The 20,018-nt window shown below is 34.1% G+C and overlaps 1 protein-coding gene across 1 annotated transcript in view; it reads right to left on the bottom strand.

Moving 5' to 3' along the window:
* Positions 1 to 1,413: 1,413 nt before the first annotated feature.
* MS3_00002998 (uncharacterized protein) overlaps positions 1,414 to 20,018 on the bottom strand; it is a 34,389-nt gene continuing 15,784 nt past the window's right edge. The window contains exons 7-9 of the mRNA XM_051210677.1: positions 16,798 to 17,091; positions 6,709 to 8,554; positions 1,414 to 3,743 (exon numbers count right to left, since the gene is read on the bottom strand). Of these exons, the coding sequence (XP_051073191.1) occupies positions 8,195 to 8,554; positions 16,798 to 17,091 (654 nt within the window). The 3' untranslated portion in view covers positions 1,414 to 3,743; positions 6,709 to 8,194. The remainder of the gene's footprint in view (positions 3,744 to 6,708; positions 8,555 to 16,797; positions 17,092 to 20,018) is intronic.

Raw genomic sequence — 20,018 nt, forward strand, 5'->3', positions numbered from 1 at the left:
TTATTTGATTTTCAGACTAACGAATATAATTGTTAAAGATGCACTTTCTTGTCATTTGATCAAACGATGTATTTGTCAGGGCATTTCAGCATGAGCTGTAATATATATTTTTGAGAAATGCATTATTTGCTAAATATTCAATCCAATTTAGTCAAAATATGGATTCCGTTAGTGACTACCACTTCAAATTTCTTAATTGTGCAAATACAGTTGGATCAACCGCTATAAAATTCGTATTCTGTAAGGGTGGTTCTTTAGGATACATTAAAAAGTGTACAAATACACACATATGTTCAACTTTAACATTTATCGGTGTAATAAACGTTTAACTTTCCTTCATGATCGTAATACTTACGAGCTGAGTTGTGAGTAGTTTCTAAGGTGTAGTATAAATTTGTCTGAAGAATATATTGCTCTATGTTTACTGGAATATTTATTATTGAGTTCCTATTATAAACAGTTTACCCAAAGATGGGTCCAAATTACCTCAGAAAAATGATTCAACTAAAGGATTACCACAAGAAGTAATCCTTTCAACTAGTAATATCATATTAATAATAAACTTCAAGTCACTAGTCAAGAACTCAATCATAATTGGTCAACTCAAAAAAAAAGTAGCATTAAATTACAACAATACCGAAATTTCCCCTTGATTATACAGGATAATCCTATGATACTTTTCAGGATCTATTTATATTTTTTGGTTAATTTTTCAACGAATCTTTTCCAATTTCTTCATATACATGTTATTTATTTAGTATTATACCTAATTTATATTTCCTTCCTACTAATATCTGTTTAAAAAAGTGTCAATCATAATTCATTAAATTATTTTAGAAATAAAAAAGGACACCTTTTTTTGTCAAAAAGAAAAGATAAAATTAAACAAACCAACAAAATGTATTACAAAAACAACATAGAATCCATGTCAACACTTCCTTCAATTCATCAAACAGAATTTTCTTTCAACTGTTTGGTTACTTACATGTTTACATAATGTAAACATACACTACACACAAACAAACATACATACACATACACGTATCTCTTTTCTCTCCTTATTATATGTATATAACTTAAACGACCTTTTATATTTTCTATATGAATAACTAAATAGAAGATTTTATCAATTCTATTTTTAACTATGATTATTATAATTAATGTTACAGTTTGCCATAATTAAAATTAATACTGATAATGATAATACTACTACTACTACTAATAGTAGTAGTAATAGTTTTACTAGTAATAATAATACTAATAATAACAATATTAATAATAACAGTAACAGTGGTAATTGTATTAACAATAATAATACTAATAGTAACAATTCTACTACTACTACTAGTAATAATAATAATAATAATAATGGTAATAATAATAACAATGATAAGAGATTGATTTAAGAAACAGTAATTTTTAACAACAAAAAAGAGAATCGCAAAACAACATCATGATAGATTAACAAAGAAAATCAGAATAATAATAATAATGTTATCCCAACATGTAACGTAATAAAAGGAAATACATAAAAGATGAATAAAATAGATTTAAAAGAAAACAAAACACAATAGAATCATTTTACTAAGAATGTAAGTAAGAATAGGTAGTGGTTAAAGATACACCATAAACTAATTGTAGATAAGTAAGTAAGATAAGTGAGCATTAAGGACAATATGAGAGATTGAATTTAGGATCTAAATGGCTTGTAACGAAAGTTTAATTTATAGATTGTTGAATATTCATTCAATGGTTTACATTTTTAGGCTTAGTTGTGAATAGTGAAATTTAATGATGTCGAATGTAAAATAGGTAATCAATTATTTATGGAGATGGATTTAAGTCAAGTAATATCGTAGATTGATTGGAACTTGGAACAAGAAACCGACGAAGTGTTATAGAATTTTATAATAAAAGGTGGTACAGTAACATAAATTTTCCACTAAGCTTTAAACTAATTCTTCTAACAGGAGATTTAAAAATAAACTAATTCATTAATTTATCTAAATATATCTACTGATTCATGTACTCTTGAAAAGTAGATTATATTGTAGTGAACGAGAACACAATTGGGGACAATCGAATGTACCTGAATACAAAATTACAGAACATCTTAGTAAAACCTGGGAACCATACAGTAAATACTTCATTTGCAAACTGTTAATCAATTATCTCAAAGTTGACTGTTCCTTCTAGAAAATGTCAATCAATCGTCTCAGAATTCATTGTTCTTTCGTCTCCATATCAATCATTCTCTGTTCTCTTTCTTCCGACCTTCTTAACCTTCTACCTTCAGGCATTTTAATTTCGAATGATGATATATACTACTTATATCTGTCGACATCAGTAGTACACACCACAATATTTGCTAAAACAGATAGTGCTCTTTTGAGTTACTCTATTTAGTCATTGACAGAATATTAATAAAAAAAACAGCTGAGTGTTTGAGATACTTAGTTGATTTCAATCACTTCTTAACAGTGATCTTAAAAAACTACTAGCAAAATTAAACGAAGTGGTTGAGTGAAGATCCAACACTTGTGCAGTTTGGATGCTCACAACACATCAATCGATGACAGAAATTTGTATTGTTGATTTACATTTAATGATTATAATCCTGATTGCCATTTGTTCGCATTCTCCTTTTGTTTAATCCCCATTAAACTTATACTTTAATGTAAAAACAAAAATAATTTACATATTGTAGGACAATATACTTGTCTTAATATATTTACTACTCCGTTGCTTTTTCATCCTTAAAGAATTCTTTACCAACAAAAAAACAATATGTTTATCAAAAGATAACTTTTCATATGCACCAATCATGAATATAACCTAAACGTTTTAGAAAATGGCATCCTGAAGTAGTACTTTTTGCGCTAATCTACTTTTGATTCTCTTAATTAAAACAATAATTGAATCTCAAACGATACTTGGCAGTGACTAACATCCTTGTTATTTCAAGCTGTACGTACTGACGATTCATCTTGAAACGAAATAAAAAACCATGATTTTACATGTAAACTGAAGTGAATTTCCAAATCTAGTCAATGGTGAAAATAATGTCAGTTATGAATTATAAGGATCCAAAAATATAGATCATTGAAACCCAGTAACATCGGTGACAAGGTTAACAAGATGGTCCACTACTCTGTTTGACTCTCAATGATCATTCACTAGCTGAAATGTTATCTTACATGCTAACAGGTCAAAATAATGAAAAGGAAAATAATTAATTTTGATAACGTGTGATTGTGGAGACTGTTGGATTTTATGAACTGACTGAACTTAGATATAAACACCGTCGAATGCCAGTTCAGTTGTCTATATGTTAAAAGTCTTTGCGCAAAACTGAATATCCTAAATACGATTCTAACTTGTGGGTCGAAGATCGTCATTACTGGTAAGTTCCATACTACGACGAAGTGATCTTCCAGTAATTCCAAGTTTTTAATGGCGGTTTAACTAAGGTCAAACCATGGTTCTAATGAAATTCACACATGTAGAACCAACGAAATAAAGAGAATAGTTAATTGCCTCCAAATAACTTTTTTTCTCGAAGACTATTGGAAAAAAAAGAAATTTAATAATTCTAGAAAAAATTATTAAGAACAACAACTTTAGGTATTGTTGAATAGTATCCAGTTATTTCAATTTAATCCATTTCTAATGTAGTCAGTCTAATCCATTGGTAATCCATGCCAATCTTCACATTCCAATTAGTATAATTCTATTCATAAAAACTTTTAAAATTAAAAAAACAAATATAAACATTAATATTTTTATCTGATGGGAAAATATGAACAACATATGGGTGTATGACCTGGTAAAAATGAGGAATTAACAATGAAGCATGAAAATAACATTGAATATACAGTTAGATACAATACAATAAACTATGTTAAACTATATTTATGGTTGTTATTTCATTACTCTTTAAATGATTAAATTGAAAAGAGAAAGAACACATGCATAAACAGTTAACTAAAATGAAAATCAGAAGGAAACATGTAAAATTTGTGAGAAAAATAAAGATCAATTGAGACAATATCACATTTGGATAAAAGATGTAGAACAAGAAAAATTAATTGGGAATTTTATGATTGATTACGTCATAAATATGCTGTGTTTAGACGCCTTTGTTCTCTTTCACTCTTCCACATTTCAAAATTGAACTTCTCATCTCGATAGTGAAAAGTATTGTAATGATTGTGTTATGTTATTAGTTAACTGAATTGTTTTCCAAACATAAACAAAACTTATACTTTCTTTGTAAGATTAATGTGAATAGGAAAAGTGTTTAAATTATGGGAAGAAATAAAGTGTGTGTGTGTGTGTGTGACTTCATTCAACTTCTACAGTGTTTATTCATTCACATTAATCTTTATTTTAGCATAAACAAATTCGGTAAGAGTACACATACACATAATCGTTTTATTTTTGTCTGAGAAATATTTAGATGAAGAATAGATCAAATGAATGTGATCATCTTTTTCTCTTAAAAACTGTTAGTGATTCATTTACATGAAAATAAATATATTGCATGGTTTAAATCATGAAATGATCTTAGCCAAAATCATGACTGGAAAACTGAAAGGAGTGGATGAGTGTTTTGCTCTAGTATGGGACTTCTCAGTAGATTAATTAATGATTTAAACTATGAGAATTCTACGATCTCTACTAATTTCCTCTATACTACTACTACTACTATTACTACTACTACTACTACTACTGCTACTACTACTATTACTATTACTACTACTACTAATAATAATAATAATAATAATTATTATTATTATTATTATTATCTACTCACAAGTGACAAGCTTCAGAATAGAATTTCCGGAGTTCTAGTGAGAAGCTGTGGCTAGTGGAGTTCTATCATGTAGTGTGTAAGCATGTTGTGGAACATCTTGAGTTCATTGAAGTTAGATATTTACACCGTTGGATGTCAACTAAGAAGTCATTAGATTGATGTTCGCATCTGAGACCGAAATTTTTAGATTCGATCATCAGATGGAGTCGAATATGTGCACTGATGATGAATCCAATACTAGGAACAGTGAGCCATCCAGTGTTTCCAGGTTTTTAATATTAGTTCAGCTGAGATCAGTTCGTGTTTTAAGCTATGAAAATTCTACAATCTCCACAAATCCCCCTATACTAAAAGTAGATTATTTATAAAAAATTGTCCAGTTAAAACACACTGAAACACAAGCACTCTGTACATTACCATACAATGGTTGGACAGACATAAGCAGTATAAAGCAGGAATTGGAAGTTGGATACTTACTAGCAGTGGAGTGAAATAAAGGGAAAAGGAAAGGAAACGGATAGCGATCGGAATTAGAACAGGATCGGAAGAATGGCGAAGTATGTACAGAAAAACTGAGGGAAAATATGCAATTTACGTATTTAATGTATGATTTCCATATTTTAATAAGCTACAGTATAATTCTGCATTAAACAATAAATTAGCTTACCGCACCTGAGCTTTTGATCATTACAATACCACTTGATTATATCATAAGCAAAACGAATAGTCGAAAATTTTTTTCTACATAAAGCATGGGTTTTAATCAATCATTGAAAACTACAATAGGTTAGTTAGTTCGTGTTAGTATAGTGCATTCACAAATTCATATGGTAATAGAAACTCTAAATTAAATATCCTCAAACTTCTGGTAGCAACAGAACAATCTATGTTTTTTTTTTAATTTTAAGAATAAATAAAATTGTGAGATTTTATTTTAAATTTTCTTTTAAGTGGGTGTTTTATAAAGATTGGTTAACTTCGATTGAAGTTTTCATGACAGATGAATATCAGTTGGTGAATCACTGAAGGTACATCCAGTGTGTTTATTGATCTCTTAGTTAACACTAAATTTTTTAAAAAACATTGTTTCTTCTAGATTTTCATATGCATATTATATCTATAAAAAAAGTACCTCCAATGGTATATATGCATACAAAAATCTACTATCAATTCGTGCTACACAATCTAAGAGCCTTAATAATTCATTGAAATAAGAACACATGACGAAAATAGTTTTCAAAAATGTATGATTTGCACACACAAATATATATATATATATATTTAACAAAACAATATGACTAACCTGTTGATGAATATAAGCAAAGTACCAGCAATCGTTCATTTATTAACTATAATTCATTTTAATAGTTCAGATCATGAGGCAATTCAAGCTAGACTACCATGGAAAACCTAGAAGCACTGGACGACTGTTTCGTCTTATTGTGGGACTCCTCAGCAGTGCACATCCATGATCCCGCCTCGTGAAGCTCGAACTCAGGACCTGTCAGTCTCGCGTGAGAACGTTTAAACTCTAAACCACTGAGCCGGTACTCAACGGTGTTGATATCTAACTTCAAGTAATCCATAATTCATCTATCAAAATCTTTAATTTAAATAACATATTGTTCTGCCGAGTACTACTATTGCTATTATAAAACCTTGACATAATTAAAAACTCTGACTTAATCTTATAAATTTTTCAATGTACCAATAAGACAATTAGTATCATTATTACTCAATGTAACAAACCTCATTAATTGAAATTAGACATAAATCATATGACTGTATAATAAGTAGAACAATGTCTTCATTAGTATACCTATTAAAAAACGTTATGATTGTTACTTATAAACACATTAACAAATTATAATTATTAATCGTTAACTACATACTAGTATCAATCATATGAGAATGATTGATATAGGTATACTAAATGGAATTTATATGGTTGTAGCTTTCTTCTCCTTTATTCGATACAGTCAAATTTCCGACATTTATCATTGGAACCCATTCAGCGTTATACAGACCGAGTTCAGTTATGAGCAATGAATTTAGGACATAAATAGAGAGAGAGAGAGAGAATAACAAGTATATTTTTTTAGCTTCTAAAAGTAGGATACTATAGTAACACGTTGCTTTTCATCAGGAAGTTCACTAAAAACGATAAGGTATTTAAGATGATAACAAGGGATCTTAACAAGGACTAAAAAACAACGAGAACAAAATAAAAATATAGTAAAATATAAAATGACACAATTAGAGCAACCGTAGACAAACTACAGCATGAACAAGACTAAGCTTCATGACTATCCAAGGTCAAGATCTAAAAGATAATAAAAGATGAATACACACTCTTTTTGCTGTTGAAGTCGAATTCGGGTTGAACAAGTTACGATTAGGAGGTCAGCGCCTTGTAATACAGGCTCCGACCAACAAGTGGCTTCATCAACTGATTTCATGATGCAAACCTGTAATAAGTGACGCTGAATAATAAAGTATATCTGACAATAAATTAGAGTTTTCTTAATATTATATATATATATATATTGGTGATGAAAACAGAGAAATAGATTTCTAATTAATTCACCTAGTCGATCAAAAAGAGATGTTCATAACTTAAATATACAACAAAATAACATTCGTGTTGTCGGAAGTTCATAAATATCCTTCTACAAAGTCACTTCAAGTCCAGAAAGGGTCTTAAAAATTTTGTCCGGTCGGCATTGTAAGGAACCCGCCAGAGCCATCTGGGAAAATGAACGATTATACATCACCTACGTTAATACTGCATTCGGAAGTCTACGGAGGTTTCTAGAAGATCAAGGTCACTAAAAAAACCGACAAGTGAATCCGATTTTATGCATATCAATTCAATTTGAATTGAAGCTTTTACTCATAATTCGCGCCTTTTTCCTATTATACGATTTTAAGTGTAGATATAGAGTCTAGAGAAGTATTTAGGAAGTCGGTTACAAGTGATTAATTAGAAGATTTACTGATGTATATAACTAATTACCAATGAAAAATTCGAATCAAGATACTACTAATCCATACCACAGATTATTAATATTCGCCCTTACGAAAAACCTAGTCGACTTTGTACAATTCCAACCAATTAAAACATCATTAAACTGTCACAAGTATAATTATTATCCATCATTTACCACAAAAACCAATAAGAAAACAAAAGGAGATAGTATGTTTTGTCATCGTTATAGTAAATATTTGCATATAATTTTACATTTCCTCTGGAATGTAATAAAATAATACTGTTCAAACATAAACTGTAATACACATAAAACTATGCACAAATATATTAATTCATTTATTTACAAAATTAAGAATAACATGAAAATTCATTTATTTATCTTTCATCTTTTACAACAAACTTTTCTCTGTATAACGAACATTAATTCTATTTTGTAATTCTTTCAACCAACATTGATCTATTTCTTTATAACCTATTAAAATGGGACGTATCGATGATGATAAAGATGACTGATCGATACTACTACTACTACTACTACTACTACTACTACTACTACTACTACTACTAGTAGTAGTAGTAGTAGTAGTAGTAGTATTAGCAGTATTAGTATTGTTTGCTGTATTCTTTCCATATTTTACAAAATTATCATTGCATGTTTGAATTGTAATATTGAATAAACCGCCTAAATGTGATAAAAATATTTGGAAATTTGTTAATGCTGTACGTAAACGTTGACGATGTTTCTGTGCCTAATAGTAGAAATAAAAGATAACAATATATAAAATGAGAATACTTAAGCAGATCAATAGTATGAACAGTATTACTATCATTACTTTGAACTATTCTTACATCATTGTTTAATAATAATGATAATAAAAATAGGAGAACAACTAACACAATAGAGATGGTGGAGATTTGTAGCTCAGGTGGATGATTTTGGTGGAGTTTTGTTTTCTGAGCTGGATGGTTTGGTCGTGGAGCTTTCATCGTTCTTCTGAACGACATCTCCACGACCAAACCATACAGCTCAGAAAACAAAACTCCACCAATAACACAATAGAACAACATATAAAACAGAAACAAACAAGAAAATAAATTGTCGTAACCAATGAAAAACTTATCTATTAAATTATATGTATAGGAATATATTGACAAGATGAACAAATTAAATAAATATAAAGCATGATAGTGATGAAGTGGAAAAAAGAAGAACATAATAACACTTTATTTAAGTAAATTTGACATTTACTTCCTGGTACAAAAATCGGCCACGCAATCATTAGAAAATTAAAAATAATAATGAAAATAACATTTAGCTAGTTAAGTTAATTTTTCTCTTTTCACACGGTCTTTATGTTTAATATTAAAGATAAAATGATAATGATAAATGTATAAAATGAAAAGAAGTTGTTCTTTTCGCTGTTTTTCTCATCTTTTTTCCTCTTCTCTAAGATACACAGAAGTCAAAGAATATTCAATTTTCAATAAGTCTTGAATTATATACACATATTTTATTACTATTATTAGATCTGCCTGTAGCTCTTCTAGAGCAATTGTCAGTTTCAAACCCAGATAAAGGAAAAGAGTTGAACATGAGGTCAGCATCCATATCTTGCAGAAAACAACCTTGCTAAATAAACACTAACCAAATTATTATTATTATTACTATTACGAATAATAATAACAACAGTAATAACAGTCCACGACTCGCAATATCTTAAACAATTGTAACATTGTGAGCAATATTTATATGGATTTCAAGATGAAAACAAATTCAATCATTAATGAGAGATTATACAAATCCTGCCTTATTGAGGAGTGACTTTGAAACTGTCCTATTATGATGCCTGAGTATTAATCGTAAGGACAACTGATATTTACTTTTTTAATTAACAGATGACTGAGACTAAGAACTTGAACATATATGTAATAAATAAGTAATATTTAATTGAATTTGTAAATAATCATTGAGTAACAGATGAAAAATTAATTTCTATAATAGTAAGGTTTTAGATTATCATTTTATTGATATTCGGGACTGAATTCTGATCATTTCTTCATTTTGATGTATGTTATCCTATGAGGATTATCTTGACATAGTCATTCGAAACAAAGATTGTTTAAAATAGATGAATTATGGATAACAGTGGAAACCTAGGAATGTGTATCATCCTATTTGCGACTCGTCAGCTGAATGTACAACGATGGGATAGTTTAAACTCTTAGTAATAACGATATAAACACGTCATGTGTTGAAAAAGTCAATAAAAATCTTAACTCAGTAGCTCAGTGAGTAACGCTTTATCATTTGAGACGAAAGGACAGGATTCTAATCTTGATGTGAGCATTAAGACTAGAGTGCAGATATATCAAACTCATAACTCGTAAATAGGATGACACATACTTCCTGAATCTTGCTTTTAGCCGAATCTATTGTGTTATAACAATTATTTCTGTTAAGAAATTTGTGAAGATTAGTTTGTTTACACTAGACATGTGCTTCATGGATTGTCATTTGATAAGGTCATCCATTGAAGATCATACAGAGCTGAATAGAACTTTTACTTTAATCATGATCTCTCTAGCAGTATACATCTCCATTGCAACAGGGATTAAACCCAGGACGATCCACAAACAATTAACTTTTATACCATCGTATTGGAATTCACTGATCTAATTCTAATTCCAACCAACCGGTGAAATAGCACGACCATTATAAAAACCCATTGGTCCCAACTACCTTACTTTTCAATACGGACGGACTGTCATGCCATGTAATTATAACTCTTAAAGCTATAAATCTATTAACCCAAAATTTCTACAAATTTGTTTTAATAATCATTTATCCTTCACAGTTTTTTCCTGGAGCTATCGATCAAAAATGTAACGTCTCTAAACGATGGTAGTATATATAAGAAAATGTGAACAGTATCCTTTACTAACTAATCACATAATAGTCAAGTTAATTCACAAAACTACACTCGTAATTCGTCTTTAAAATACTAGTATAAAATGAACTTACTAAGCTTTTTCAACAAATAATGTCACTGTTGTTATTTGTTGTCAATTCGTAGTAGTTAGATTTCAACTGACTACACTATACTGAAATATGAAGTCAGGTATTTAAAACTAGAATGATTTTAATTGGATGAAACGATTTTCGATTATGGTGTGATAGTTTATAGTGAAGGGATACTATCACCTTTCACCATTGTCCTGATTCATCAATGAAGTTGGGTAGGGTCGCCCAATCTCATTGTTCCTCTTCAACTTTGTCATCGATGATATTCTAGAAACAGCAATGATTGAAGTATGTTGTGGTGTGGAGAGAGACTTTTCAATCTTGAATATGTAAATAATACTGCCTTATATTGTGATGACACAAATTGTGTAAATTCCACTTGATCAGTTGCCGTAAGAGTGACATGCTATTCGCATCTTCTAGATCAGTCAGTCAGTCAGTAACAACGTAGAACTTCGTACGTACGTACATCAGTTCGAGTTGCCACACTACATTAGCACAGAGATGCAGTTGTCGATTCAAATCCCGTAGTGGTAGAGGTAGCAAGAGTATAAGCAGTAATCGGGAAGATTAGGGTTTGGAGATGTTATTTAAAGAGTATAATCCAGTGAAATAAATTTGGGAAGAGGAAAAAAGGGACATGAAGAATTCAGAAGATTAGAATTTGGGAGAACACAGAGAGTGGATGCACCTGCGCCATTGCAAACGATTTTGAGCCATGTCATTCAGGGTCTCTAACCATCGGTTGCTATCATCTCGCGGTCCCCAACCAGGTAGTCTACACCTACCAACATGACTCAGTTCACTTGTCAGTGACTTCATGGACTTGTGCCATGTTTTGGTTTGGCCGCCCCTAGCTTTCTTCCAACCTACTCCTATACCACTGAACATAGCACGTCGAGGCAGTCGGTCGTTGGGCATACGTAACACGTGTCCAAGCCATCTCAACTGATGAAGTTTCACTACTTCATCAATTGATTTGGCATCCTTACCTAGTACCCGTTTCCTAACAACTGTGTTACTTACTCGATGGTCCCATGATATACGAGCAATGTTTCGAAGACACCTATGATCAAATACTAGTAGCCTACGGATATCCTCTACTCTTACCGGCCATGTTTCACTGCCATAAAGTAGGACGGAACGAACTGCTGCGCAGTAAACACGTCCTTTGGTTGATAGACGGATATCTCGCCTACGCCATAAATGACGCAAGTTGGTAAAAGCTAGTCGAGCCTTCTGTATCCGCGCTGAGATTTCGTCACACACTAAACCACAAGGGCTGATGAGACTTCCAAGATAAGTGAAGCGGTCGACACACTCAACTACTTCACTCCCTATCACTAGTTCGGGTGTCGATGTAACCCAATCCTGAAGCAACATTTTGCATTTCGAGGGAGAGAATCGCATCCCGAACATGCTTGCATTGTTGCTTAGAGTGGTCAGAAGACTGCATTTTGTCAGCGTCTTCACCAAATAAAACTATGTCATCTGCATATTCTAAGTCAACAAGTGAACCTCCCGGTACAAGTTCAACCCCTGTAAATTTAGATGAGGAGAGTGTTATCTCTAAAAGTACGTCAATGACAAAGTTGAACAAGAATGGGGAGAGTGGACAGCCCTGACGAACACCACTTGAGGTAATCAATTCTGATGACAGTTCGCCATAAGCTCTCACTCTACCAGTTGTGTTCGAGTAGAGAGCCTTTATAAGGTTAATGTACTTCTTTGGTACTCCTTTCAGTGACAAACACTGCCATAGAACCTCACGATCAACAGAGTCGAATGTTGCCTTAAGGTCGAGAAATACTACCATTGTGGGGCGTCTGAATGTGTGTCTGTGTTCTAGAACCTGACGTAGTGTGGATATCTGATCTATACAACCACGTCCAGGTCGAAAACCGGCCTGGTTTTCTTTAATCTGCTCTTCACGAGCTTTGATTAGGCGTCGAAGTATTATTGAAGCTAATATTTTAGACACTATATTAGTCAAACTGATTCCTCTGTGATTGTCACAAGAGGACTTTTGTCCTTTCTTATAGACTGGCACAATCAGTGATTGAGACCAGTCAGATGGGATTACGTCCAGTTCCCAAATTCTACCTATGACCTCGGTTAATCTCATTGCTAATACTGGACCACCATCCTTAAAAATCTCAGGAGTAAACCTGTCAGGGCCTGCTGCTCTCCCTCGTTTCAGATTTCCTATGGATTTTCAACTTCGTAAAGGGACGGAGGACCTACATTAACTTGCCATTCAGGTTGACTAGAGATCGTGGGAAACCGAAGTGTGGCTGAAGGCCAGTTGAACTGATCCCTAAAATGTTCTGCTCATCGATCCAATCTCCTGGATTGAGAATGAATAATATGTCCATCTTTCTCTGAGATTGTTTCGCTAACGGTCGGGTCCCTAATTCCGGTTTCCTTAACGAGTCTGAACAATTGTCTGCTATTACCTATTGCCGCTGCCTTTTCCATCTCTCTTGCTTTCGCTACCCACCACTGTTCGCGATCATTGCGTAGACTTCTTGTCAGCTTGCGCTTAAGCTGACTCCGCTCTTCATTATGTTCAGAGCCAGGTGGAATGAGTTTCCGAGCATCTATCAGTGCGATAGATGCTGCTGAGATCCAGTGTTGATCCCTAACCTTATGGGTTATCGTACTAGCAGATATCACTGCTGTTTCCACAGGTTCTCGGATACCATTCCATGCTGCCTCGTGGTGGGCATCACATACATGGCTGCCTAACTGTTTTCCTACTTGTTCATGAAATATACTCTTAGCTTGACTATCATTAAGTAGGCCCCTAAGAGGTTTCCTTGCAGTGTCTTTCCTACGTCCAGTAAGACGCAAGCAAATACGCGCTCGCACTAGAGCATGATCTGAATCTAGGCATGTGCTCCAGAATGAGCGACAGTCTTCTATCGAGCCCCTCCATCGGTGGCTGATAGCGATGTGATCTATTTGGGTCCAACGTTGGGACGAATTCGGGGTCGCCATGTTAAAAGATGTTTTTCCTTATACTTAAAGTTAGTATTTGCAAGGAACAGGCGGTTATCTGAGCATAGCTACAACAGACGGTCGCCATTATCTGTTCTTTGAGCCAAGATGCTATAAGATCCACCTAGGTGTCTTTCTCTATCGCTTAGTTTATCTACTTGAGCATTTAAGTCACCGGCCACTATTACTGCATCAGAGCGCCTAGCTTTTCGGAGGTCGGAGAGCTTTCTGTAAAACTCATCTTTTACATCATCCGAGCTGCAGTCAGTGGGAGAATAGGCAGAAACGACGAAAAGGCAACGACGAGTGTCCCTATCTTTTCGGACCTTTACTGTTCCGTTTAGTCGGACAGCGCACAAACGACTGTCTACTGGGATCCACTCTAAGAGAGCTAGTTCTGCCCTAGGACTCAATGCTATACCTACGCCGGCGAGGCCACGGGAAGCAGAATCAGGGCTTCCAGATACACGAAGCGTAAATCGAGTCGGTTCTTTATTTTGGCATGGTGAGGTCAAATGAATGACGCTACTTGGATCCTGTATGCGCGTTTCGGAGACGCAGCACACATCGATGGCGCGGGATTCTAAAGTCTTAGCTAAGGAAGCCTGCTGTCCTATTTGGCAAAGTGTTCGTACGTTAAAAGCTCCTACGTGTAGTTTAGAGCGTGCTTTCAGGAGACCAGGAATAGCGTTCCACGTACTCGAATCGTTTGCCCTAGCGGTGCAAGGTGATAAAAAGACATGAGGAGGGTTAGTCATGGAGATAAGAGAGGTATTAGGAGGTGTAGGAAGGATTTGAATGTGACCACCTTGGTCTCTTGTGCTGTTACGGGTATGAGGGCTGATGTCACTTCCCGGCTGCCCACACCGTGGAAGGGTATTTCTTGAGGAACATGAAAAGGAAATTGGATTAGTGTTGGTCTTGACGACCTGGGAGCGTGACCGCAGAGCCCAAGGGACAACTGCTTGAGGCCGGTCGCGCACGGCCTTTTTGTGGAAGGTTTTTGACGTGTTAGCTCCGTTCTTCAAAGGGCCTTACCACCGGAGACGGAAATCCGTGAGGTAAGGTGAGGTGTGACATTTTTAGGGTCGACCTTTTCTAACCCCACCCCTCCTTGTGGGAAGGCAGCATCGCTGTCATGCTGGTTGTCCGAGGGAAACACCTTACTGCTGTCACACCCCTCTACAGTCAGCAGTACGACTTCGCCCTCAGACCTTGAGTTGCTGCTTTTAGTCTTACCGTTCACCAATCGACCTGCCTGGCATGGTAGAACCTACAGGAACATATGTTCCAGCCAATATAGCTCGGTTGGGTCATCACGATAGGCAAGCCCGACCACCGCGTCAAGGTAGCAGCTTCGGTCGAGCTCCGGGTTAAGGATGATTAGCGACTCATTGTGTTCCGTCATCGTTGTCTTCCAATGATATCTGCCATTCAATGGCAAAATCATGTTAGTAATACTCAGTTTTGGCAATGAGTAGTCTGACAATTCAATTGTTGTGACCATCTTTGAACATCGGCTTCGGAGCCCCGGATATGTTTTGTACGAATTTCATCCGAATAGCTTCTACATCGGGGAACAATTTCCGATTTCGGGACTGGGTAGAAAAAAATGGTCATTTTATAACATGGCGTCGGGGTACAGAAGAAAATTGTGTTCCATTATGACTATGTGATTGGAGTACGAGAGATGGTGTGACAGAGTGAATTGAGATGTTATCAAATAAGGCTCAGAAGAGAAACCAGTAGTGATCCTGATATAGTTTCCCTTTACTTACAGTATAAGCAAGGGAGAACGTCTTTCTTAGCTGTGTATCTTTTAAATTAAGTGCATTTCTTACTAAATATTTTTATCCCCTCTTGTATTTCTTTATAATCCTATTTATTTGGTTGGTGTAGCGCATAACTTTATGTAATTAACAAAAATAACACTGAATTACTGTCTACAACACAGTATGAAAATATCTATTTCGTCATAACTCAAACAATAATAACATGGAGTCGTTTGTTTTGTTTTGTTATGAAACGCTGGGAGATAATCGTTAGAGAATGGGAAGATAATAAACTTATAAGCAAACTTTCAGTAAAAGGGGTTTTTTGGAGACTGTAGAATTTCCATAGTTTTAGATTACAAGCTGGTGGTTTAGAGATTAAATGTCCGTGTGCATGAAACAGAAGGTCCTGAGGTCGATTCCCAGTGGTGAGGATTTAGTGTGGCTCTTCATCTGACTCTAATTAAATCGTGTTATGATTGTCATCGAAATATACATTCTGTCTACCGTCGCATACAATTATCGACTTAACTCGCGTTAGTGAATAACAGAATTAAAATAAGTCAAATACAAGAATAAAGTTTGAATACGCTCATTGGTTTGGATAAACAATCAGGGAAACGCAGAGAAGAGGAGAGAGAGAAGGAAACCGAAATGACGAACAATGGAGAAGGAGAGTGAGCCAACTCCATTTTATCGATCGTGACTCGATATTTATAGTCAAACAAAAATACAGACACATAATGAATAAGGTAGGTAAATAGCTCACATACACTCAAATAAAAACCGTTAAGGTTAATAAGCGAATAAGTCACAAGGCAAGAATGTGGCTTGAGGAGAATGAATAGGTTGGTTTGTCCAGAGGCTAGAAAAACCTATGTCGGCTTGGCATAGTACCAGCCACCATAGGGTTACAGAAGTGCAATAATGAGGGGACCCATAATAGAATGAAACCCTAGCCAAAACGTCCTGCTCTCAATGGTGCTCTAGCTAATACCAGTTTGCAATTTGAAAAAATAATCATTTTTCAGTAAAGCATCAAAAACAAGTGTAGCAGAATAATATAACAATCATGGAGATAAAATGATGAATGAATATTTCATTATACTCTCACAGCAACGTTTTAAAATATCATCATCGAGTAAGGAAAAAACGTTTCGAATCACCAGACTGGATGGAAAAAGAAAATAACACTCACCTCTTGAACTGCAAGTGGATTCGAAGAATCCGAGTCAATTTTACTCAATCGTCTTAATGATTCACTTTCACTAGGAGTTAAACCAATCCATTCAGTTAGTAAGTCTGAAGCGACATCTAGATCAAGAATTGCACTACCATCTGTAATTCGCACAGCTAGTGTCCATTTAGTACCATTATGATGTTCTAATGATGACAACAAACTAATAAGCAAACCACGAATTGTGTAAACAGTATTTATGGAGGCTGAACCATTACTACTATCTTTTGTTTTAAGTAGTTTATCATATATATCCTACAAAAGATTATGATGAAACCTAATCAGTATTAACGATAATACAAATGAAAGTTTTTATTTAAAAAAACTGTTAATTGAAAAGAAATTCAACCTTAGAACGATCAGTGGATATGTAATGTTAATACGTCTTTTGAAAATAACTGGAAATTAAATGAAAATGAGAAAACACTGAGCGAATGTTTCGTTGCAATGAGATTTATCAGATATGTGCATCTACAATATCGTTATACACTGAGTTGAGTCACTAACATTTTCTAATTTCATCCACTTCGGAATCGATTGAAAATGCTATTACATGCTCTCAGTGAATTAACTTGGGATTCATCGTCCTCATGATGTTTCCCTTACATGATGATACACTATGTTCACGATCATACTTCTTTCTTCAGATAAGTCAATATTAGGACTCACAATATTCTGATAAAGTCATCTTATAACATTTTTCAAGTATCGTTTTCTGAAATTGTAGTGAACTTCTGTGGAAGTTTGACCTTTGGTGGCTAACCAACTTCATGGGTTGCTTTTGGAGAACTAGATAGTATCATCAACCTGTGTTTTGTTATGAATAAATGTTGATTCTATCGAAGCATTCAACTACACGACTAAGATACGCCTGAAATCAAGGTTCAAAACAACGATTTATGTAAGGAACGATTCTCAACTCGTATGGTATCGGTTTCGGTTAACGCATTTATATGTATGAAAAGAAAAATACTTCGATGATGTAAATGACAGCCGGTAGTTGTGACTAACGTAGATAATGACCATCAACAATCAGAACCAGGACTAAGACCACATAAACAAATAAATTATCAAGTTTAAACGAAAATTCGAGGAATACAAAAAAACTAAAAATAACAGTTACAAGGGTTGAGAGGATTTAATGAAAATAATGAATAAAGTAAATGTCTTTAGTTAATGTAAGTACATTAGGATATTAGATATCACAAATTACTTGAACTGATTACTGAATATTAGCAAGTAGTATAAAGCGATGCGCGAAAATGGATAAATGAGAACACAGAACCCAAAATTAACATTAAGTTAGTTCAGATTTTTCAACGTGATGATGATTAACTTGATAGGCTGACTTCATTCAAATGGAAATTTATATATAGCGAACACTATATAGATGTTGCGTCTTCACACGAGGCTCTAAAGGCTGTAAGTACCTACAAATCAGCTATAAGATCAGGGACTTTCAAGTCTGTTATTCATGAAGATAATTGATAATCCTTAGGAGTAACATTATGAGTTGATCAAAGTTAAAAATACGAACCATTAAGCCCTGTGATGACTGAAGATCTTCGTCTCAATCCTATACTAGTTCATTAGTGAGAATAACTGAGCAGTTCCAAATTAGGACGGGAATCACATGGCTTCAGGATTATCAAAGCATTAAAACTAAAGGGAATACAATGAATGTTATACAGTGCTACGCACCTATCAGTGATAGCAGCAAGGACAAAGACCAGTTTTATGAGTGGCTAAGGCAAAATCTAGTCGTCTAGATAGGGGACCTATACGCCAAAGTCGAAATGGACAGCGCTAAGCATGAACGCACTATGGGGCAACATGGACTGGGAGAAAGGAACTAGAATGGAGGGAGATTGGTAAATCTGTGTATTTTCAACAATATGGTTATAGATGGGAACATTTCCCTCCGCAAATCCATACATAAAACTACATAGATTTCACTAAACCACACTACAGGAAACAAGATCAATCATATCTCGATCAATAGAAACTCAGGAGGTCCATGAAAGAAGAACAAAGAGATAAGCTGATATAGTTTCAGACCAGTTTAGAAGACTTATCAATTTCAAAGTTAGATTATATAAACAAAGACGAGGATACTTATAGAGCTACACAAGACCTTGGGCTTCTGGAAATTTCTGGGGCCACACAAAATATAGTGGCAGTATAAGTAAACAAACAATTAGAAGCATGCTGCACGATTTCGCAGTTTATAGATGTATCGGCGAAGATTCCATTCAACGCTGATTACGTAAAACGTTTCCTGGCCACTATGAGCCTCTAGAGATTTTGACGAAGGATACTTTGAGACCCAGCTAACAAGAAGTGAAAGTTTCCTCCAGAGGAATGATCATATAGCATTATTCTTATTAAAAATATTAGTTAGTTACATCATTTAAAACTAAGGGAATCATTAAATAATTTTGTTTAAACTAAGTGAATATTTGTTCGTATAAGACACCGTCAAATGGTTAACGAGGAATATATATGGTTTGACATTTGACAAGTACTTTAACTGATTTTCACCAACCTTTTTGTTTTTTCTTCAAACAACACCAGAAGGAAAATAAATCACTTCAATAATTTTTTTGTTCAGTTTATTATTAGTCTAAACTATCCGACTGCTCAATATGTTTTTGAGTTAATTCACCTTTACAAGTTAATACTAGATATTGTTTGCAACACAAGCTTATTTACCTTATTGTGTTTACTGATTAAAGTTGATAACATGTTAAGATGAAGATTGTTTTCTGAAGATTGAACTAACTGATTTGAGATAATACGAATTTGAAACAAAATGTTAACAGATGACAATTGAGTAATGACTTTACCAGGTACGTGATAGCTTCAATTGGCCACTGAACACTTTATGAAAATGTAAAATATAAATTGTAGACAGTTTGTTACGTAATTGTATCTGGAGGTGGTTAAATGGTTAGGCTAACCAGCTTCCAACTTGTGGGTCGCTAGTTTTACCCTATACTTCACCTACTTTGGTTTCACTAGTCAGGTAGTCGAACTAGCCAACACAAACAACATGAGTCAGAGTTGAGTACGTAGCCCAGTAGTAGACAAATGACTTGCAAAAATCAATCAATTTTAACACTGAAGGATTCCTTATTAGGATAAATCAGTCATCCAGTGCTCAGTGGTTTCGAATAATTTAA

This window comes from Schistosoma haematobium, chromosome 1 (genome assembly GCF_000699445.3).
Source record: "Schistosoma haematobium chromosome 1, whole genome shotgun sequence".
Taxonomy (NCBI): domain Eukaryota; kingdom Metazoa; phylum Platyhelminthes; class Trematoda; order Strigeidida; family Schistosomatidae; genus Schistosoma; species Schistosoma haematobium.